At 60.7% G+C, this 25519-nt stretch overlaps 1 protein-coding gene across 4 annotated transcripts in view; it reads right to left on the reverse strand.

Annotated features, from left to right (window-relative positions):
* The window catches only part of pde2a (phosphodiesterase 2A), a 541714-nt gene that overhangs the window by 287757 nt on the left and 228438 nt on the right, over window positions 1-25519 (reverse strand). For all 4 annotated transcript variants that reach the window (XM_087988442.1, XM_087988444.1, XM_087988443.1 and 1 more), the window contains one exon: window positions 24960-25101. In XM_087988442.1, coding sequence (XP_087844568.1) covers window positions 24960-25101 — 142 coding nt within the window. The remainder of the gene's footprint in view (window positions 1-24959; window positions 25102-25519) is intronic.

Consider the following 25519-nt stretch of genomic DNA (forward strand, 5'->3'; position numbering starts at 1 on the left):
GTCCCCAACACACACCGTGTCCCCAACACACACCGTGTCCCCAACTCACACCACGTCCCCAACTCACACCGTGTCCCCAACTCACACCGTGTCCCCAACTCACACCGTGTCCCCAACACACACCGTGTCCCCAACTCACACCGTGTCCCCAACTCACACCGTGTCCCCAACACACACCACGTCCCCAACTCACACCGTGTCCCCAACACACACCGTGTCCCCAACTCACACCACGTCCCCAACTCACACCGTGTCCCCAACTCACACCACGTCCCCAACTCACACCGTGTCCCCAACTCACACCGTGTCCCCAACTCACACCACGTCCCCAACTCACACCGTGTCCCCAACTCACACCACGTCCCCAACTCACACCGTGTCCCCAACACACACCGTGTCCCCAACTCACACCGTGTCCCAAACTCACACCACGTCCCCAACTCACACCACGTCCCCAACTCACACCGTGTCCCCAACTCACACCACGTCCCAAACTCACACCACGTCCCCAACTCACACCACGTCCCCAACTCACACCGTGTCCCCAACTCACACCGTGTCCCCAACTCACACCACGTCCCCAACACACACCGTGTCCCCAACTCACACCACGTCCCCAACTCACACCGTGTCCCCAACTCACACCGTGTCCCCAACACACACCACGTCCCCAACTCACACCACGTCCCCAACTCACACCGTGTCCCCAACTCACACCGTGTCCCCAACACACACCGTGTCCCCAACTCACACCGTGTCCCCAACACACACCACGTCCCCAACTCACACCACGTCCCCAACTCACACCACGTCCCCAACTCACACCGTGTCCCCAACTCACACCACGTCCCAAACTCACACCACGTCCCCAACTCACACCACGTCCCCAACTCACACCGTGTCCCCAACACACACCACGTCCCCAACTCACACCACGTCCCCAACTCACACCGTGTCCCCAACTCACACCACGTCCCAAACTCACACCACGTCCCCAACTCACACCACGTCCCCAACACACACCACGTCCCCAACTCACACCACGTCCCCAACACACACCGTGTCCCCAACTCACACCGTGTCCCCAACTCACACCGTGTCCCCAACACACACCGTGTCCCCAACTCACACCGTGTCCCCAACTCACACCACGTCCCCAACACACACCACGTCCCCAACTCACACCACGTCCCCAACACACACCGTGTCCCCAACTCACACCGTGTCCCCAACTCACACCGTGTCCCCAACACACACCGTGTCCCCAACTCACACCACGTCCCCAACTCACACCGTGTCCCCAACTCACACCGTGTCCCCAACTCACACCACGTCCCCAACTCACACCGTGTCCCCAACACACACCGTGTCCCCAACTCACACCGTGTCCCCAACTCACACCACGTCCCCAACACTCACCGTGTCCCCAACTCACACCACGTCCCCAACTCACACCACGTCCCCAACTCACACCGTGTCCCCAACTCACACCACGTCCCCAACTCACACCGTGTCCCCAACTCACACCACGTCCCCAACTCACACCGTGTCCCCAACACACACCACGTCCCCAACTCACACCACGTCCCCAACTCACACCACGTCCCCAACTCACACCGTGTCCCCAACACACACCACGTCCCCAACTCACACCGTGTCCCCAACTCACACCGTGTCCCCAACTCACACCGTGTCCCCAACTCACACCGTGTCCCCAACACACCGTGTCCCCAACTCACACCGTGTCCCCAACTCACACCGTGTCCCCAACTCACACCACGTCCCCAACTCACACCACGTCCCCAACTCACGCCGTGTCCCCAACTCACACCGTGTCCCCAACTCACACCGTGTCCCCAACTCACACCACGTCCCCAACTCACACCGTGTCCCCAACTCACACCGTGTCCCCAACTCACACCGTGTCCCCAACACACCGTGTCCCCAACTCACACCGTGTCCCCAACTCACACCGTGTCCCCAACTCACACCACGTCCCCAACTCACACCACGTCCCCAACTCACGCCGTGTCCCCAACTCACACCGTGTCCCCAACTCACACCGTGTCCCCAACTCACACCACGTCCCCAACTCACACCGTGTCCCCAACACACACCGTGTCCCCAACTCACACCGTGTCCCCAACTCACACCACGTCCCCAACACACACCGTGTCCCCAACTCACACCACGTCCCCAACTCACACCACGTCCCCAACTCACACCGTGTCCCCAACTCACACCACGTCCCCAACTCACACCGTGTCCCCAACTCACACCGTGTCCCCAACTCACACCGTGTCCCCAACACACACCACGTCCCCAACTCACACCACGTCCCCAACACACACCACGTCCCCAACTCACACCGTGTCCCCAACTCACACCGTGTCCCCAACTCACACCGTGTCCCCAACACACACCGTGTCCCCAACACACACCACGTCCCCAACTCACACCGTGTCCCCAACACACACCGTGTCCCCAACTCACACCACGTCCCCAACTCACACCGTGTCCCCAACACACACCGTGTCCCCAACTCACACCGTGTCACCAACTCACACCGTGTCCCCAACACACACCGTGTCCCCAACTCACACCGTGTCACCAACTCACACCGTGTCCCCAACTCACACCGTGTCCCCAACTCACACCGTGTCCCCAACTCACACCGTGTCCCCAACACACACCGTGTCCCCAACTCACACCACGTCCCCAACTCACACCGTGTCCCCAACACACACCGTGTCCCCAACTCACACCGTGTCACCAACTCACACCGTGTCCCCAACACACACCGTGTCCCCAACTCACACCGTGTCACCAACTCACACCGTGTCCCCAACTCACACCGTGTCCCCAACTCACACCGTGTCCCCAACACACACCGTGTCCCCAACACACACCGTGTCCCCAACTCACACCGTGTCCCCAACTCACACCACGTCCCCAACTCACACCGTGTCCCCAACTCACACCATGTCCCCAACTCACACCGTGTCCCCAACTCACACCACGTCCCCAACTCACACCACGTCCCCAACTCACACCACGTCCCCAACACACACCGTGTCCCCAACTCACACCACGTCCCCAACACACACCGTGTCCCCAACACACACCGTGTCCCCAACTCACACCGTGTCCCCAACACACACCGTGTCCCCAACACACACCGTGTCCCCAACTCACACCGTGTCCCCAACACACACCGTGTCCCCAACTCACACCGTGTCCCCAACACACACCGTGTCCCCAACACACACCACGTCCCCAACTCACACCGTGTCCCCAACTCACACCACGTCCCCAACACACACCGTGTCCCCAACTCACACCACGTCCCCAACACACACCACGTCCCCAACTCACACCGTGTCCCCAACACACACCACGTCCCCAACTCACACCACGTCCCCAACTCACACCACGTCCCCAACTCACACCACGTCCCCAACTCACGCCGTGTCCCCAACTCACACCACGTCCCCAACTCACACCGTGTCCCCAACTCACACCACGTCCCCATCACACACCACGTCCCCAACTCACACCGTGTCCCCAACTCACACCGTGTCCCCAACTCACACCACGTCCCCATCACACACCACGTCCCCAACACACACCGTGTCCCCAACTCACACCACGTCCCCAACTCACACCGTGTCCCCAACTCACACCGTGTCCCCAACTCACACCACGTCCCCAACTCACACCGTGTCCCCAACACACACCGTGTCCCCAACACACACCGTGTCCCCAACTCACACCGTGTCCCCAACTCACACCACGTCCCCAACTCACACCACGTCCCCAACACACACCGTGTCCCCAACACACACCGTGTCCCCAACTCACACCACGTCCCCAACTCACACCACGTCCCCAACACACACCGTGTCCCCAACTCACACCACGTCCCCAACTCACACCGTGTCCCCAACACACACCGTGTCCCCAACTCACACCGTGTCCCCAACTCACACCACGTCCCCAACTCACACCACGTCCCCAACACACACCGTGTCCCCAACTCACACCGCGTCCCCAACTCACACCACGTCCCCAACTCACACCGTGTCCCCAACTCACACCACGTCCCCAACTCACACCACGTCCCCAACACACACCACGTCCCCAACACACACCACGTCCCCAACTCACACCACGTCCCCAACTCACACCACGTCCCCAACTCACACCGTGTCCCCAACTCACACCACGTCCCCAACTCACACCGTGTCCCCAACTCACACCACGTCCCCAACACACACCGCGTCCCCAACTCACACCGTGTCCCCAACTCACACCGTGTCCCCAACTCACACCGTGTCCCCAACTCACACCACGTCCCCAACTCACACCACGTCCCCAACACACACCACGTCCCCAACACACACCACGTCCCCAACTCACACCACGTCCCCAACTCACACCACGTCCCCAACACACACCACGTCCCCAACTCACACCGTGTCCCCAACTCACACCACGTCCCCAACTCACACCACGTCCCCAACTCACACCACGTCCCCAACTCACACCACGTCCCCAACACACACCGCGTCCCCAACTCACACCACGTCCCCAACTCACACCACGTCCCCAACTCACACCACGTCCCCAACTCACACCACGTCCCCAACTCACACCGTGTCCCCAACTCACACCACGTCCCCAACTCACACCACGTCCCCAACTCACACCGTGTCCCCAACTCACACCACGTCCCCAACTCACACCGTGTCCCCAACTCACACCGTGTCCCCAACTCACACCGTGTCCCCAACTCACACCACGTCCCCAACTCACACCGTGTCCCCAACTCACACCACGTCCCCAACTCACACCACGTCCCCAACTCACACCGTGTCCCCAACTCACACCACGTCCACAACTCACACCGTGTCCCCAACTCACACCGTGTCCCCAACTCACTCCGTGTCCCCAACTCACACCACGCCCCCAACTCACACCGTGTCCCCAACTCACACCGTGTCCCCAACTCACACCGTGTCCCCAACACACACCACGTCCCCAACTCACACCACGTCCCCAACTCACACCACGCCCCCAACTCACACCGTGTCCCCAACTCACACCACGTCCCCAACTCACACCACGTCCCCAATACACACCGTGTCCCCAACTCACACCACGTCCCCAACTCACACCGTGTCCCCAACTCACACCGTGTCCCCAACTCACACCGTGTCCCCAACTCACACCACGTCCCCAACTCACACCGTGTCCCCAACTCACACCACGTCCCCAACTCACACCACGTCCCCAACTCACACCACGTCCCCAACTCACACCGTGTCCCCAACACACACCGTGTCCCCAACTCACACCGTGTCCCCAACTCACACCGTGTCCCCAACTCACACCACGTCCCCAACTCACACCGTGTCCCCAACTCACACCACGTCCCCAACTCACACCGTGTCCCCAACTCACACCGTGTCCCCAACACACACCGTGTCCCCAACTCACACCACGTCCCCAACTCACACCACGTCCCCAACTCACACCACGTCCCCAACTCACACCGTGTCCCCAACACACACCGTGTCCCCAACTCACACCACGTCCCCAACTCACACCGTGTCCCCAACACACACCGTGTCCCCAACACACACCGTGTCCCCAACTCACACCACGTCCCCAACTCACACCACGTCCCCAACTCACACCACGCCCCCAACTCACACCGTGTCCCCAACTCACACCGTGTCCCCAACTCACACCACGTCCCCAACTCACACCGTGTCCCCAACTCACACCACGTCCCCAACACACACCGTGTCCCCAACTCACACCACGTCCCCAACTCACACCGTGTCCCCAACTCACACCGTGTCCCCAACACACACCGTGTCCCCAACTCACACCGTGTCCCCAACTCACACCACGTCCCCAACTCACACCACGCCCCCAACTCACACCGTGTCCCCAACACACACCACGTCCCCAACTCACACCACGTCCCCAACACACACCGTGTCCCCAACACACACCGTGTCCCCAACTCACACCGTGTCCCCAACTCACACCGTGTCCCCAACTCACACCACGTCCCCAACTCACACCGTGTCCCCAACACACACCACGTCCCCAACTCACACCACGTCCCCAACTCACACCACGTCCCCAACACACACCGTGTCCCCAACTCACACCACGTCCCCAACTCACACCGTGTCCCCAACTCACACCGTGTCCCCAACACACACCGTGTCCCCAACTCACACCGTGTCCCCAACTCACACCGTGTCCCCAACTCACACCGTGTCCCCAACTCACACCGTGTCCCCAACTCACACCATGTCCCCAACTCACACCGTGTCCCCAACTCACACCACGTCCCCAACTCACACCGTGTCCCCAACTCACACCGTGTCCCCAACTCACACCGTGTCCCCAACTCACACCACGTCCCCAACACACACCACGTCCCCAACTCACACCGTGTCCCCAACTCACACCGTGTCCCCAACTCACACCGTGTCCCCAACACACACCACGTCCCCAACTCACACCACGTCCCCAACTCACACCGTGTCCCCAACTCACACCGTGTCCCCAACTCACACCACGTCCCCAACTCACACCGTGTCCCCAACTCACACCGTGTCCCCAACTCACACCGTGTCCCCAACTCACACCACGTCCCCAACTCACACCGTGTCCCCAACTCACACCACGTCCCCAACTCACACCACGTCCCCAACTCACACCGTGTCCCCAACTCACACCGTGTCCCCAACTCACACCACGTCCCCAACTCACACCGTGTCCCCAACTCACACCACGTCCCCAACTCACACCACGTCCCCAACTCACACCACGTCCCCAACTCACACCGTGTCCCCAACTCACACCACGTCCCCAACTCACACCACGTCCCCAACTCACACCGTGTCCCCAACACACACCGTGTCCCCAACTCACACCGTGTCCCCAACTCACACCACGTCCCCAACTCACACCACGTCCCCAACTCACACCGTGTCCCCAACTCACACCACGTCCCCAACTCACACCGTGTCCCCAACTCACACCACGTCCCCAACTCACACCACGTCCCCAACTCACACCGTGTCCCCAACTCACACCACGTCCCCAACTCACACCGTGTCCCCAACACACACCACGTCCCCAACTCACACCACGTCCCCAACACACACCGTGTCCCCAACACACACCGTGTCCCCAACACACACCACGTCCCCAACACACACCGTGTCCCCAACTCACACCACGTCCCCAACTCACACCACGTCCCCAACTCACACCGTGTCCCCAACACACACCACGTCCCCAACTCACACCGTGTCCCCAACACACACCGTGTCCCCAACTCACACCGTGTCCCCAACACACACCGTGTCCCCAACTCACACCACGTCCCCAACTCACACCGTGTCCCCAACTCACACCACGTCCCCAACTCACACCGTGTCCCCAACACACACCACGTCCCCAACTCACACCACGTCCCCAACTCACACCGTGTCCCCAACTCACACCACGTCCCCAACTCACACCGTGTCCCCAACTCACACCGTGTCCCCAACTCACACCGTGTCCCCAACTCACACCACGTCCCCAACTCACACCGTGTCCCCAACACACACCACGTCCCCAACTCACACCACGTCCCCAACTCACACCGTGTCCCCAACTCACACCGTGTCCCCAACTCACACCGTGTCCCCAACTCACACCACGTCCCCAACACACACCACGTCCCCAACTCACACCGTGTCCCCAACTCACACCACGTCCCCAACTCACACCGTGTCCCCAACTCACACCGTGTCCCCAACTCACACCGTGTCCCCAACTCACACCACGTCCCCAACTCACACCGTGTCCCCAACACACACCACGTCCCCAACTCACACCACGTCCCCAACTCACACCGTGTCCCCAACTCACACCACGTCCCCAACTCACACCGTGTCCCCAACACACACCGTGTCCCCAACTCACACCGTGTCCCCAACTCACACCGTGTCCCCAACACACACCGTGTCCCCAACTCACACCACGTCCCCAACTCACACCGTGTCCCCAACTCACACCACGTCCCCAACACACACCACGTCACCAACTCACACCACGTCCCCAACTCACACCACGTCCCCAACTCACACCGTGTCCCCAACACACACCACGTCCCCAACACACACCACGTCCCCAACTCACACCGTGTCCCCAACACACACCGTGTCCCCAACTCACACCGTGTCCCCAACTCACACCACGTCCCCAACTCACACCGTGTCCCCAACTCACACCACGTCCCCAACTCACACCGTGTCCCCAACACACACCACGTCCCCAACTCACACCACGTCCCCAACTCACACCACGTCCCCAACTCACACCGTGTCCCCAACTCACACCGTGTCCCCAACACACACCACGTCCCCAACTCACACCGTGTCCCCAACTCACACCACGTCCCCAACTCACACCGTGTCCCCAACTCACACCGTGTCCCCAACTCACACCGTGTCCCCAACACACACCACGTCCCCAACTCACACCGTGTCCCCAACACACACCACGTCCCCAACTCACACCGTGTCCCCAACTCACACCGTGTCCCCAACACACACCGTGTCCCCAACTCACACCGTGTCCCCAACACACACCACGTCCCCAACACACACCACGTCCCCAACTCACACCGTGTCCCCAACTCACACCGTGTCCCCAACTCACACCACGTCCCCAACTCACACCGTGTCCCCAACTCACACCACGTCCCCAACTCACACCGTGTCCCCAACTCACACCGTGTCCCCAACACACACCGTGTCCCCAACTCACACCACGTCCCCAACTCACACCACGTCCCCAACTCACACCGTGTCCCCAACTCACACCGTGTCCCCAACTCACACCACGTCCCCAACTCACACCGTGTCCCCAACTCACACCACGTCCCCAACTCACACCGTGTCCCCAACTCACACCACGTCCCCAACTCACACCGTGTCCCCAACTCACACCATGTCCCCAACACACACCGTGTCCCCAACTCACACCGTGTCCCCAACTCACACCGTGTCCCCAACTCACACCACGTCCCCAACTCACACCGTGTCCCCAACTCACACCGTGTCCCCAACTCACACCACGTCCCCAACTCACACCGTGTCCCCAACACACACCACGTCCCCAACTCACACCGTGTCACCAACACACACCACGTCCCCAACTCACACCGTGTCACCAACACACACCACGTCCCCAACTCACACCGTGTCCCCAACTCACACCACGTCCCCAACTCACACCGTGTCCCCAACTCACACCGTGTCCCCAACTCACACCACGTCCCCAACTCACACCGTGTCCCCAACTCACACCATGTCCCCAACACACACCGTGTCCCCAACTCACACCGTGTCCCCAACTCACACCGTGTCCCCAACTCACACCACGTCCCCAACTCACACCGTGTCCCCAACTCACACCACGTCCCCAACTCACACCACGTCCCCAACTCACACCGTGTCCCCAACTCACACCGTGTCCCCAACACACACCACGTCCCCAACTCACACCGTGTCCCCAACTCACACCACGTCCCCAACTCACACCACGTCCCCAACTCACACCGTGTCCCCAACTCACACCACGTCCCCAACTCACACCGTGTCCCCAACTCACACCACGTCCCCAACTCACACCACGTCCCCAACTCACACCGTGTCCCCAACTCACACCGTGTCCCCAACTCACACCACGTCCCCAACTCACACCGTGTCCCCAACTCACACCGTGTCCCCAACTCACACCGTGTCCCCAACACACACCGTGTCCCCAACTCACACCGTGTCCCCAACACACACCGTGTCCCCAACTCACACCGTGTCCCCAACTCACACCACGTCCCCAACTCACACTACATCCCCAACTCACACCACGTCCCCAACACACACCGTGTCCCCAACACACACCGTGTCCCCAACTCACACCACATCCCCAACTCACACCGTGTCCCCAACACACACCGTGTCCCCAACACACACCGTGTCCCCAACTCACACCACGTCCCCAACTCACACCACGTCCCCAACTCACACCACGTCCCCAACTCACACCGTGTCCCCAACTCACACCGTGTCCCCAACACACACCGTGTCCCCAACTCACACCGTGTCCCCAACACACACCGTGTCCCCAACTCACACCACGTCCCCAACTCACACCGTGTCCCCAACTCACACCGTGTCCCCAACACACACCGTGTCCCCAACTCACACCGTGTCCCCAACTCACACCACGTCCCCAACTCACACCGTGTCCCCAACTCACACCGTGTCCCCAACACACACCGTGTCCCCAACTCACACCGTGTCCCCAACACACACCGTGTCCCCAACACACACCGTGTCCCCAACACACACCGTGTCCCCAACTCACACCACGTCCCCAACTCACACCGTGTCCCCAACACACACCGTGTCCCCAACACACACCGTGTCCCCAACTCACACCGTGTCCCCAACTCACACCACGTCCCCAACTCACACCACGTCCCCAACACACACCGTGTCCCCAACTCACACCACGTCCCCAACTCACACCACGTCCCCAACTCACACCGTGTCCCCAACTCACACCGTGTCCCCAACTCACACCGTGTCCCCAACTCACACCGTGTCCCCAACACACACCGTGTCCCCAACTCACACCGTGTTCCCAACTCACACCGTGTCCCCAACACACACCACGTCCCCAACTCACACCGTGTCCCCAACTCACACCGTGTCCCCAACACACACCGTGTCCCCAACACACACCACGTCCCCAACTCACACCGTGTCCCCAACTCACACCGTGTCCCCAACACACACCGTGTCCCCAACTCACACCACGTCCCCAACTCACACCGTGTCCCCAACTCACACCGTGTCCCCAACATACACCGTGTCCCCAACTCACACCGTGTCCCCAACTCACACCGTGTCCCCAACTCACACCACGTCCCCAACTCACACCGCGTCCCCAACTCACACCGTGTCCCCAACTCACACCACGTCCCCAACTCACACCGTGTCCCCAACTCACACCACGTCCCCAACTCACACCACGTCCCCAACTCACACCATGTCCCCAACTCACACCGTGTCCCCAACTCACACCACGTCCCCAACTCACACCACGTCCCCAACTCACACCGTGTCCCCAACTCACACCGTGTCCCCAACACACACCACGTCCCCAACTCACACCGTGTCCCCAACTCACACCGTGTCCCCAACTCACACCGTGTCCCCAACTCACACCACGTCCCCAACTCACACCACGTCCCCAACTCACACCGTGTCCCCAACTCACACCACGTCCCCAACTCACACCGTGTCCCCAACTCACACCACGTCCCCAACTCACACCGTGTCCCCAACTCACACCGTGTCCCCAACTCACACCACGTCCCCAACACACACCACGTCCCCAACTCACACCGTGTCCCCAACTCACACCACGTCCCCAACTCACACCGTGTCCCCAACTCACACCGTGTCCCCAACTCACACCGTGTCCCCAACTCACACCACGTCCCCAACTCACACCGTGTCCCCAACTCACACCGTGTCCCCAACTCACACCACGTCCCCAACTCACACCACGTCCCCAACTCACACCACGTCCCCAACTCACACCACGTCCCCAACACACACCGTGTCCCCAACTCACACCGTGTCCCCAACTCACACCGTGTCCCCAACTCACACCGTGTCCCCAACTCACACCGTGTCCCCAACACACACCGTGTCCCCAACTCACACCGTGTCCCCAACTCACACCGTGTCCCCAACTCACACCACGTCCCCAACTCACACCACGTCCCCAACTCACACCGTGTCCCCAACTCACACCACGTCCCCAACTCACACCGTGTCCCCAACTCACACCGTGTCCCCAACTCACACCGTGTCCCCAACACACACCGTGTCCCCAACTCACACCACGTCCCCAACTCACACCGTGTGCCCAACTCACACCGTGTCCCCAACTCACACCGTGTCCCCAACACACACCGTGTCCCCAACATACACCGTGTCCCCAACTCACACCGTGTCCCCAACTCACACCGTGTCCCCAACACACACCGTGTCCCCAACATACACCGTGTCCCCAACTCACACCGTGTCCCCAACTCACACCGTGTCCCCAACTCACACCGTGTGCCCAACTCACACCGTGTCCCCAACACACACCGTGTGCCCAACTCACACCGTGTCCCCAACTCACACCGTGTCCCCAACACACACCGTGTCCCCAACTCACACCATGTCCCCAACTCACACCGTGTCCCCAACTCACACCACGTCCCCAACTCACACCACGTCCCCAACTCACACCGTGTCCCCAACTCACACCGTGTCCCCAACACACACCGTGTCCCCAACTCACACCGTGTCCCCAACACACACCACGTCCCCAACTCACACCGTGTCCCCAACTCACACCACGTCCCCAACACACACCGTGTCCCCAACTCACACCGTGTCCCCAACTCACACCGTGTCCCCAACTCACACCGTGTCCCCAACTCACACCACGTCCCCAACACACACCGCGTCCCCAACTCACACCGTGTCCCCAACTCACACCACGTCCCCAACTCACACCGTGTCCCCAACTCACACCGTGTCCCCAACTCACACCACGTCCCCAACTCACACCGTGTCCCCAACTCACACCACGTCCCCAACTCACACCACGTCCCCAACTCACACCGTGTCCCCAACACACACCATGTCCCCAACTCACACCACGTCCCCAACTCACACCGTGTCCCCAACACACACCATGTCCCCAACTCACACCACGTCCCCAACTCACACCGTGTCCCCAACACACACCACGTCCCCAACTCACACCACGTCCCCAACTCACACCGTGTCCCCAACACACACCATGTCCCCAACTCACACCACGTCCCCAACTCACACCGTGTCCCCAACACACACCACGTCCCCAACTCACACCACGTCCCCAACTCACACCGTGTCCCCAACTCACACCGTGTCCCCAACACACACCACGTCCCCAACTCACACCACGTCCCCAACTCACACCGTGTCCCCAACTCACACCGTGTCCCCAACTCACACCACGTCCCCAACTCACACCGTGTCCCCAACTCACACCACGTCCCCAACACACACCGTGTCCCCAACACACACCGTGTCCCCAACTCACACCACGTCCCCAACACACACCGTGTCCCCAACTCACACCGTGTCCCCAACTCACACCGTGTCCCCAACTCACACCACGTCCCCAACTCACACCGTGTCCCCAACTCACACCACGTCCCCAACTCACACCGTGTCCCCAACTCACACCACGTCCCCAACACACACCACGTCCCCAACACACACCGTGTCCCCAACTCACACCGTGTCCCCAACTCACACCACGTCCCCAACACACACCACGTCCCCAACACACACCGTGTCCCCAACTCACACCACGTCCCCAACTCACACCGTGTCCCCAACTCACACCGTGTCCCCAACTCACACCACGTCCCCAACACACACCGTGTCCCCAACACACACCACGTCCCCAACTCACACCGTGTCCCCAACTCACACCGTGTCCCCAACTCACACCACGTCCCCAACACACACCACGTCCCCAACTCACACCGTGTCCCCAACTCACACCACGTCCCCAACACACACCACGTCCCCAACTCACACCACGTCCCCAACTCACACCACGTCCCCAACACACACCGTGTCCCCAACTCACACCGTGTCCCCAACTCACACCACGTCCCCAACACACACCGTGTCCCCAACTCACACCGTGTCCCCAACTCACACCGTGTCCCCAACTCACACCACGTCCCCAACTCACACCGTGTCCCCAACTCACACCACGTCCCCAACTCACACCGTGTCCCCAACTCACACCACGTCCCCAACACACACCACGTCCCCAACACACACCGTGTCCCCAACTCACACCGTGTCCCCAACTCACACCACGTCCCCAACACACACCACGTCCCCAACACACACCGTGTCCCCAACTCACACCACGTCCCCAACTCACACCGTGTCCCCAACTCACACCGTGTCCCCAACTCACACCACGTCCCCAACACACACCGTGTCCCCAACACACACCACGTCCCCAACTCACACCGTGTCCCCAACTCACACCGTGTCCCCAACTCACACCACGTCCCCAACACACACCACGTCCCCAACTCACACCGTGTCCCCAACTCACACCACGTCCCCAACACACACCACGTCCCCAACTCACACCACGTCCCCAACTCACACCACGTCCCCAACACACACCGTGTCCCCAACTCACACCGTGTCCCCAACTCACACCGTGTCCCCAACTCACACCGTGTCCCCAACTCACACCGTGTCCCCAACTCACACCACGTCCCCAACACACACCACGTCCCCAACTCACACCGTGTCCCCAACTCACACCGTGTCCCCAACTCACACCACGTCCCCAACACACACCACGTCCCCAACACACACCACGTCCCCAACTCACACCACGTCCCCAACACACACCACGTCCCCAACTCACACCACGTCCCCAACTCACACCGTGTCCCCAACTCACACCACGTCCCCAACACACACCGTGTCCCCAACACACACCACGTCCCCAACTCACACCACGTCCCCAACTCACACCGTGTCCCCAACTCACACCACGTCCCCAACTCACACCGTGTCCCCAACACACACCACGTCCCCAACTCACACCACGTCCCCAACACACACCGTGTCCCCAACTCACACCGTGTCCCCAACTCACACCACGTCCCCAACTCACACCACGTCCCCAACTCACACCGTGTCCCCAACTCACACCACGTCCCCAACTCACACCGTGTCCCCAACACACACCGTGTCCCCAACTCACACCGTGTCCCCAACACACACCACGTCCCCAACTCACACCGTGTCCCCAACTCACACCACGTCCCCAACACACACCACGTCCCCAACTCACACCGTGTCCCCAACTCACACCGTGTCCCCAACTCACACCACGTCCCCAACTCAAACCGTGTCCCCAACTCACACCACGTCCCCAACTCACACCGTGTCCCCAACTCACACCGTGTCCCCAACACACACCGTGTCCCCAACTCACACCGTGTCCCCAACACACACCGTGTCCCCAACTCACACCGTGTCCCCAACACACACCGTGTCCCCAACTCACACCGTGTCCCCAACTCACACCGTGTCCCCAACTCACACCGTGTCCCCAACACACACCACGTCCCCAACTCACACCGTGTCCCCAACACACACCACGTCCCCAACTCACACCGTGTCCCCAACTCACACCGTGTCCCCAACTCACACCGTGTCCCCAACACACACCACGTCCCCAACTCACACCGTGTCCCCAACTCACACCGTGTCCCCAACACACACCGTGTCCCCAACTCACACCGTGTCCCCAACTCACACCACGTCCCCAACTCACACCGTGTCCCCAACTCACACCACGTCCCCAACTCACACCGTGTCCCCAACTCACACCGTGTCCCCAACTCACACCACGTCCCCAACTCACACCGTGTTCCCAACTCACACCGTGTCCCCAACTCACACCGTGTCCCCAACTCACACCGTGTCCCCAACTCACACCACGTCCCCAACTCACACCGTGTTCCCAACTCACACCACGTCCCCAACTCACACCGTGTCCCCAACTCACACCGTGTCCCCAACTCACACTGTGTCCCCAACTCACACCACGTCCCCAACTCACACCGTGTCCCCAACTCACACCGTGTCCCCAACTCACACCACGTCCCCAACTCACACCACGTCCCCAACACACACCGTGTCCACAACTCACACCACGTCCCCAACTCACACCGTGTCCCCAACTCACACCGTGTCCCCAACTCACACCGTGTCCCCAACTCACACCGTGTCCCCAACTCACACCACGTCCCCAACACACACCACGTCCCCAACTCACACCGTGTCCCCAACTCACACCGTGTCCCCAACTCACACCGTGTCCCCAACTCACACCACGTCCCCAACACACACCACGTCCCCAACTCACACCGTGTCCCCAACTCACACCGTGTCCCCAACTCACACCACGTCCCCAACTCACACCGTGTCCCCAACACACACCGTGTCCCCAACTCACACCACGTCCCCAACTCACACCGTGTCCCCAACACACACCACGTCCCCAACTCACACCGTGTCCCCAACTCACACCGTGTCCCCAACACACACCACGTCCGCAACTCACACCACGTCCCCAACTCACACCACGTCCCCAACTCACACCGTGTCCCCAACACACACCACGTCCCCAACTCACACCGTGTCCCCAACTCACACCGTGTCCCCAACACACACCGTGTCCCCAACACACACCGTGTCCCCAACACACACCACGTCCCCAACTCACACCGTGTCCCCAACTCACACCGTGTCCCCAACACACACCACGTCCGCAACTCACACCACGTCCCCAACTCACACCACGTCCCCAACTCACACCGTGTCCCCAACACACACCACGTCCCCAACTCACACCGTGTCCCCAACTCACACCGTGTCCCCAACTCACACCACGTCCCCAACTCACACCGTGTCCCCAACACACACCGTGTCCCCAACTCACACCACGTCCCCAACTCACACCGTGTCCCCAACACACACCGTGTCCCCAACTCACACCACGTCCCCAACTCACACCGTGTCCCCAACACACACCACGTCCCCAACTCACACCGTGTCCCCAACACACACCACGTCCCCAACTCACACCGTGTCCCCAACTCACACCGTGTCCCCAACACACACCGTGTCCCCAACACACACCGTGTCCCCAACACACACCACGTCCCCAACTCACACCGTGTCCCCAACTCACACCACGTCCCCAACTCACACCGTGTCCCCAACACACACCACGTCCCCAACTCACACCGTGTCCCCAACACACACCACGTCCCCAACTCACACCACGTCCCCAACACACACCACGTCCCCAACTCACACCGTGTCCCCAACACACACCACGTCCCCAACTCACACCGTGTCCCCAACTCACACCGTGTCCCCAACACACACCGTGTCCCCAACTCACACCGTGTCCCCAACACACACCGTGTCCCCAACACACACCGTGTCCCCAACACACACCGTGTCCCCAACACACACCGTGTCCCCAACACACACCACGTCCCCAACTCACACCGTGTCCCCAACACACACCACGTCCCCAACTCACACCGTGTCCCCAACTCACACCGTGTCCCCAACACACACCGTGTCCCCAACACACACCGTGTCCCCAACTCACACCGTGTCCCCAACTCACACCACGTCCCCAACTCACACCACGTCCCCAACTCACACCGTGTCCCCAACTCACACCACGTCCCCAACTCACACCACGTCCCCAACTCACACCACGTCCCCAACTCACACCGTGTCCCCAACTCACACCGTGTCCCCAACACACACCGCGTCCCCAACTCACACCACGTCCCCAACTCACACCACGTCCCCAACTCACACCACGTCCCCAACTCACACCGTGTCCCCAACTCACACCGTGTCCCCAACTCACACCACGTCCCCAACTCACACCACGTCCCCAACTCACACCGTGTCCCCAACACACACCGTGTCCCCAACTCACACCGTGTCCCCAACTCACACCACGTCCCCAACTCACACCACGTCCCCAACTCACACCACGTCCCCAACTCACACCGTGTCCCCAACTCACACCGTGTCCCCAACACACACCGTGTCCCCAACTCACACCACGTCCCCAACTCACACCACGTCCCCAACTCACACCGTGTCCCCAACTCACACCACGTCCCCAACTCACACCGTGTCCCCAACTCACACCGTGTCCCCAACACACACCGTGTCCCCAACTCACACCGTGTCCCCAACTCACACCGTGTCCCCAACTCACACCACGTCCCCAACTCACACCACGTCCCCAACTCACACCGTGTCCCCAACTCACACCACGTCCCCAACTCACACCACGTCCCCAACACACACCGTGTCCCCAACTCACACCACGTCCCCAACTCACACCACGTCCCCAACTCACACCACGTCCCCAACTCACACCGTGTCCCCAACTCACACCACGTCCCCAACTCACACCACGTCCCCAACTCACACCACGTCCCCAACTCACACCGTGTCCCCAACTCACACCACGTCCCCAACTCACACCACGTCCCCAACTCACACCACGTCCCCAACTCACACCGTGTCCCCAACTCACACCACGTCCCCAACTCACACCACGTCCCCAACTCACACCGTGTCCCCAACTCACACCACGTCCCCAACTCACACCACGTCCCCAACTCACACCACGTCCCCAACTCACACCGTGTCCCCAACTCACACCACGTCCCCAACTCACACCACGTCCCCAACTCACACCGTGTCCCCAACTCACACCGTGTCCCCAACTCACACCGTGTCACCAACACACACCGTGTCCCCAACTCACACCACGTCCCCAACTCACACCGCGTCCCCAACTCACACCGTGTCCCCAACTCACACCGTGTCCCCAACTCACACCACGTCCCCAACTCACACCGTGTCCCCAACTCACACCACGTCCCCAACTCACTCCACGTCCCCAACTCACACCGTGTCGCCAACTCACACCACGTCCCCAACTCACACCGTGTCCCCAACTCACACCGTGTCCCCAACACACACCGTGTCCCCAACTCACACCACGTCCCCAACACACACCACGTCCCCAACACACACCATGTCCCCAACTCACACCACGTCCCCAACACACACCACGTCCCCAACACACACCGTGTCCCCAACTCACACCGTGTCCCCAACTCACACCACGTCCCCAACACACACCGTGTCCCCAACTCACACCACGTCCCCAACACACACCGTGTCCCCAACTCACACCACGTCCCCAACTCACACCACGTCCCCAACTCACACCACGTCCCCAACTCACACCGTGTCCCCAACTCACACCACGTCCCCAACTCACACCACGTCCCCAACTCACACCGTGTCCCCAACTCACACCGTGTCCCCAACTCACACCGTGTCACCAACACACACCACGTCCCCAACTCACACCGTGTCCCCAACTCACACCACGTCCCCAACTCACACCGTGTCCCCAACTCACACCGTGTCCCCAACTCACACCACGTCCCCAACTCACACCGCGTCCCCAACTCACACCGTGTCCCCAACTCACACCGTGTCCCCAACTCACACCACGTCCCCAACTCACACCGTGTCCCCAACTCACACCACGTCCCCAACTCACACCACGTCCCCAACTCACACCGTGTCCCCAACTCACACCGTGTCCCCAACTCACACCACGTCCCCAACTCACACCGTGTCCCCAACTCACACCACGTCCCCAACTCACACCGTGTCCCCAACTCACACCGTGTCCCCAACTCACACCACGTCCCCAACTCACACCACGTCCCCAACTCACACCACGTCCCCAACTCACACCGTGTCGCCAACTCACACCACGTCCCCAACTCACACCGTGTCCCCAACTCACACCGTGTCCCCAACTCACACCGTGTCCCCAACTCACACCACGTCCCCAACACACACCACGTCCCCAACACACACCATGTCCCCAACTCACACCACGTCCCCAACACACACCACGTCCCCAACACACACCGTGTCCCCAACTCACACCACGTCCCCAACTCACACCACGTCCCCAACTCACACCACGTCCCCAACTCACACCACGTCCCCAACACACACCACGTCCCCAACACACACCGTGTCCCCAACTCACACCACGTCCCCAACACACACCACGTCCCCAACACACACCATGTCCCCAACTCACACCACGTCCCCAACACACACCACGTCCCCAACTCACACCGTGTCCCCAACTCACACCGTGTCCCCAACTCACACCGTGTCCCCAACACACACCGTGTCCCCAACTCACACCACGTCCCCAACACACACCACGTCCCCAACACACACCGTGTCCCCAACTCACACCATGTCCCCAACACACACCACGTCCCCAACTCACACCACGTCCCCAACACACACCGTGTCCCCAACTCACACCGTGTCCCCAACACACACCACGTCCCCAACTCACACCACGTCCCCAACACACACCGTGTCCCCAACTCACACCATGTCCCCAACACACACCACGTCCCCAACACACACCGTGTCCCCAACTCACACCATGTCCCCAACACACACCACGTCCCCAACTCACACCACGTCCCCAACACACACCACGTCCCCAACACACACCACGTCCCCAACACACACCGTGTCCCCAACTCACACCACGTCCCCAACTCACACCGTGTCCCCAACTCACACCGTGTCCCCAACTCACACCGTGTCCCCAACACACACCGTGTCCCCAACTCACACCGTGTCCCCAACTCACACCGTGTCCCCAACTCACACCACGTCCCCAACACACACCATGTCCCCAACTCACACCGTGTCCCCAACTCACACCGTGTCCCCAACTCACACCGTGTCCCCAACTCACACCACGTCCCCAACACACACCATGTCCCCAACTCACACCGTGTCCCCAACTCACACCGTGTCCCCAACTCACACCGTGTCCCCAACTCACACCGTGTCCCCAACACACACCGTGTCCCCAACTCACACCGTGTCCCCAACTCACACCGTGTCCCCAACTCACACCACGTCCCCAACACACACCATGTCCCCAACTCACACCGTGTCCCCAACTCACACCGTGTCCCCAACTCACACCGTGTCCCCAACTCACACCGTGTCCCCAACACACACCGTGTCCCCAACTCACACCGTGTCCCCAACTCACACCGTGTCCCCAACTCACACCACGTCCCCAACACACACCATGTCCCCAACTCACACCGTGTCCCCAACTCACACCGTGTCCCCAACACACACCGTGTCCCCAACACACACCACGTCCCCAACACACACCGTGTCCCCAACTCACACCACGTCCCCAACACACACCACGTCCCCAACACACACCGTGTCCCCAACTCACACCGTGTCCCCAACTCACACCGTGTCCCCAACTCACACCACGTCCCCAACACACACCACGTCCCCAACACACACCACGTCCCCAACACACACCGTGTCCCCAACTCACACCACGTCCCCAACACACACCGTGTCCCCAACTCACACCACGTCCCCAACTCACACCGTGTCCCCAACTCACACCGTGTCCCCAACTCACACCGTGTCCCCAACTCACACCGTGTCCCCAACACACACCGTGTCCCCAACTCACACCACGTCCCCAACACACACCACGTCCCCAACACACACCACGTCCCCAACACACACCGTGTCCCCAACTCACACCACGTCCCCAACACACACCGTGTCCCCAACTCACACCACGTCCCCAACTCACACCGTGTCCCCAACTCACACCACGTCCCCAACTCACACCACGTCCCCAACTCACACCACGTCCCCAACTCACACCGTGTCCCCAACTCACACCACGTCCCCAACTCACACCGTGTCCCCAACTCACACCGTGTCCCCAACACACACCACGTCCCCAACTCACACCACGTCCCCAACTCACACCGTGTCCCCAACTCACACCACGTCCCCAACTCACACCGTGTCCCCAACTCACACCGTGTCCCCAACACACACCACGTCCCCAACTCACACCACGTCCCCAACTCACACCGTGTCCCCAACTCACACCGTGTCCCCAACTCACACCACGTCCCCAACTCACACCGTGTCCCCAACACACACCACGTCCCCAACTCACACCACGTCCCCAACACACACCGTGTCCCCAACTCACACCACGTCCCCAACTCACACCGTGTCCCCAACTCACACCGTGTCCCCAACACACACCACGTCCCCAACTCACACCACGTCCCCAACTCACACCACGTCCCCAACACACACCGTGTCCCCAACTCACACCGTGTCCCCAACTCACACCACGTCCCCAACTCACACCGTGTCCCCAACTCACACCGTGTCCCCAACACACACCACGTCCCCAACTCACACCACGTCCCCAACACACACCGTGTCCCCAACTCACACCACGTCCCCAACACACACCGTGCCCCCAACACACACCGTGTCCCCAACTCACACCACGTCCCCAACTCACACCACGTCCCCAACTCACACCGTGTCCCCAACTCACACCGTGTCCCCAACTCACACCGTGTCCCCAACTCACACCACGTCCCCAACACACACCGTGTCCCCAACACACACCGTGTCCCCAACTCACACCGTGTCCCCAACTCACACCACGTCCCCAACTCACACCGTGTCCCCAACTCACACCACGTCCCCAACTCACACCGTGTCCCCAACTCACACCGTGTCCCCAACTCACACCGTGTCCCCAACTCACACCACGTCCCCAACACACACCGTGTCCCCAACACACACCGTGTCCCCAACTCACACCGTGTCCCCAACACACACCGTGTCCCCAACACACACCGTGTCCCCAACACACACCGTGTCCCCAACTCACACCACGTCCCCAACTCACACCGTGTCCCCAACTCACACCACGTCCCCAACTCACACCGTGTCCCCAACTCACACCGCGTCCCCAACTCACACCACGTCCCCAACTCACACCACGTCCCCAACTCACACCGTGTCCCCAACACACACCACGTCCCCAACTCACACCACGTCCCCAACTCACACCACGTCCCCAACTCACACCGTGTCCCCAACTCACACCACGTCCCCAACTCACACCGTGTCCCCAACACACACCGTGTCCCCAACTCACACCGTGTCCCCAACACACACCGTGTCCCCAACACACACCGTGTCCCCAACACACACCGTGTCCCCAACTCACACCACGTCCCCAACTCACACCGTGTCCCCAACTCACACCACGTCCCCAACTCACACCGTGTCCCCAACTCACACCGCGTCCCCAACTCACACCACGTCCCCAACTCACACCACGTCCCCAACTCACACCGTGTCCCCAACACACACCACGTCCCCAACTCACACCACGTCCCCAACTCACACCACGTCCCCAACTCACACCGTGTCCCCAACTCACACCACGTCCCCAACTCACACCACGTCCCCAACTCACACCACGTCCCCAACTCACACCGTGTCCCCAACTCACACCACGTCCCCAACTCACACCACGTCCCCAACTCACACCGTGTCCCCAACTCACACCGCGTCCCCAACTCACACCACGTCCCCAACTCACACCGTGTCCCCAACTCACACCGCGTCCCCAACTCACACCACGTCCCCAACTCACACCGTGTCCCCAACTCACACCGTGTCCCCAACACACACCACGTCCCCAACTCACACCACGTCCCCAACTCACACCACGTCCCCAACACACACCGTGTCCCCAACACACACCACGTCCCCAACTCACACCACGTCCCCAACTCACACCACGTCCCCAACACACACCACGTCCCCAACTCACACCACGTCCCCAACTCACACCACGTCCCCAACTCACACCGTGTCCCCAACTCACACCGTGTCCCCAACTCACACCGTGTCCCCAACACACACCGTGTCCCCAACACACACCGTGTCCCCAACTCACACCACGTCCCCAACTCACACCGTGTCCCCAACTCACACCGTGTCCCCAACTCACACCACGTCCCCAACTCACACCGTGTCCCCAACTCACACCGTGTCCCCAACTCACACCGTGTCCCCAACTCACACCGTGTCCCCAACTCACACCGTGTCCCAACACACACCGTGTCCCCAACTCACACCGTGTCCCCAACTCACACCGTGTCCCCAACACACACCACGTCCCCAACTCACACCACGTCCCCAACTCACACCGTGTCCCCAACACACACCATGTCCCCAACTCACACCGTGTCCCCAACTCACACCGTGTCCCCAACACACACCACGTCCCCAACTCACACCACGTCCCCAACTCACACCGTGTCCCCAACACACACCATGTCCCCAACTCACACCGTGTCCCCAACTCACACCACGTCCCCAACACACACCGTGTCCCCAACACACACCACGTCCCCAACTCACACCGTGTCCCCAACACACACCACGTCCCCAACTCACACCACGTCCCCAACTCACACCGTGTCCCCAACACACACCACGTGCCCAACACACACCACGTCCCAACTCACACCGTGTCCCCAACACACACCACGTCCCCAACTCACACCGTGTCCCCAACACACACCGTGTCCCCAACACACACCACGTCCCCAACTCACACCACGTCCCCAACTCACACCGTGTCCCCAACACACACCGTGTCCCCAACTCACACCGTGTCCCCAACTCACACCACGTCCCCAACTCACACCACGTCCCCAACTCACACCGTGTCCCCAACTCACACCGTGTCCCCAACTCACACCACGTCCCCAACTCACACCGTGTCCCCAACTCACACCACGTCCCCAACTCACACCACGTCCCCAACTCACACCGTGTCCCCAACTCACACCGTGTCCCCAACTCACACCACGTCCCCAAATCACACCACGTCCCCAACTCACACCACGTCCCCAACTCACACCACGTCCCCAAAACACATTGTTCCCCCCAAATGAGAACCTTCCCCCAAATCTCACCTTTTGTCCCCCTACATTTCATGCCATATCACCCAAATCACTTCCATATCCTCCCAAACTGCACTCCCCATTCCCCGAAATTAAATCTCATAAACCCACACCACCACCAATAATCACACTCCGAGGACAGAGAGAGCACGGGGTTAGATACAGAGTAGAGCTCCTTCGACACTCTCCCCCTCCCTCCCTTGCCCCCCTCGATGTGTGGTCCGGGCAGGAAGGGTTCTGTACGTACCGCACAATTGCAGAATCTTGTGGTCGAGCTCATCAAAGGCTCCGGGTAGTTCCGCTGCTGCTGTGTAGCTCTGGTGTAAACCGATGTGGCTCCAGCTGAGCGGGTTCAGGAGCGCCTGCACTCGCTTACAAGTCGCACAGATCTGGGACAGAAACCAGACAAAACAGGTCATCAGCTGGCAGCAGGCCCCAGGGCACAGCGCTGGAGGCTGCCCTGGTGCCAGTCAGACCCGGGTGGTGGGTGGTGTCAGACCTGGAGCGGGGGGGGGATTCAATCTGCTTTACTCATCATGTGAATCCCTCCACAGGGAGTTGGATGATTAGTTGGATAGAAATGGTGTGCAGGGATTTGTAGAGAATGCAGGATATTGGCACTGGGTAACAATGCTCATGTGAAGAGACAGTACAGGCACGATGGGCTGATTGGCCTCATACCAGACTGATTCAGCGGATGGCAGGACTGACGTATGATGGGAGATTGACTCGGTTAGGATCGTTTTCGCTGGAATTCAGACAAATGGAGGGGGGATCTCTGAGAGACTTATACAATTGGGCGGCACG

This window comes from Chiloscyllium plagiosum, unplaced genomic scaffold, assembly GCF_037043375.1.
Source record: "Chiloscyllium plagiosum isolate Xiang-an unplaced genomic scaffold, Cpla_swu_hap1 HiC_scaffold_6, whole genome shotgun sequence".
In the NCBI taxonomy this organism is placed as follows: domain Eukaryota; kingdom Metazoa; phylum Chordata; class Chondrichthyes; order Orectolobiformes; family Hemiscylliidae; genus Chiloscyllium; species Chiloscyllium plagiosum.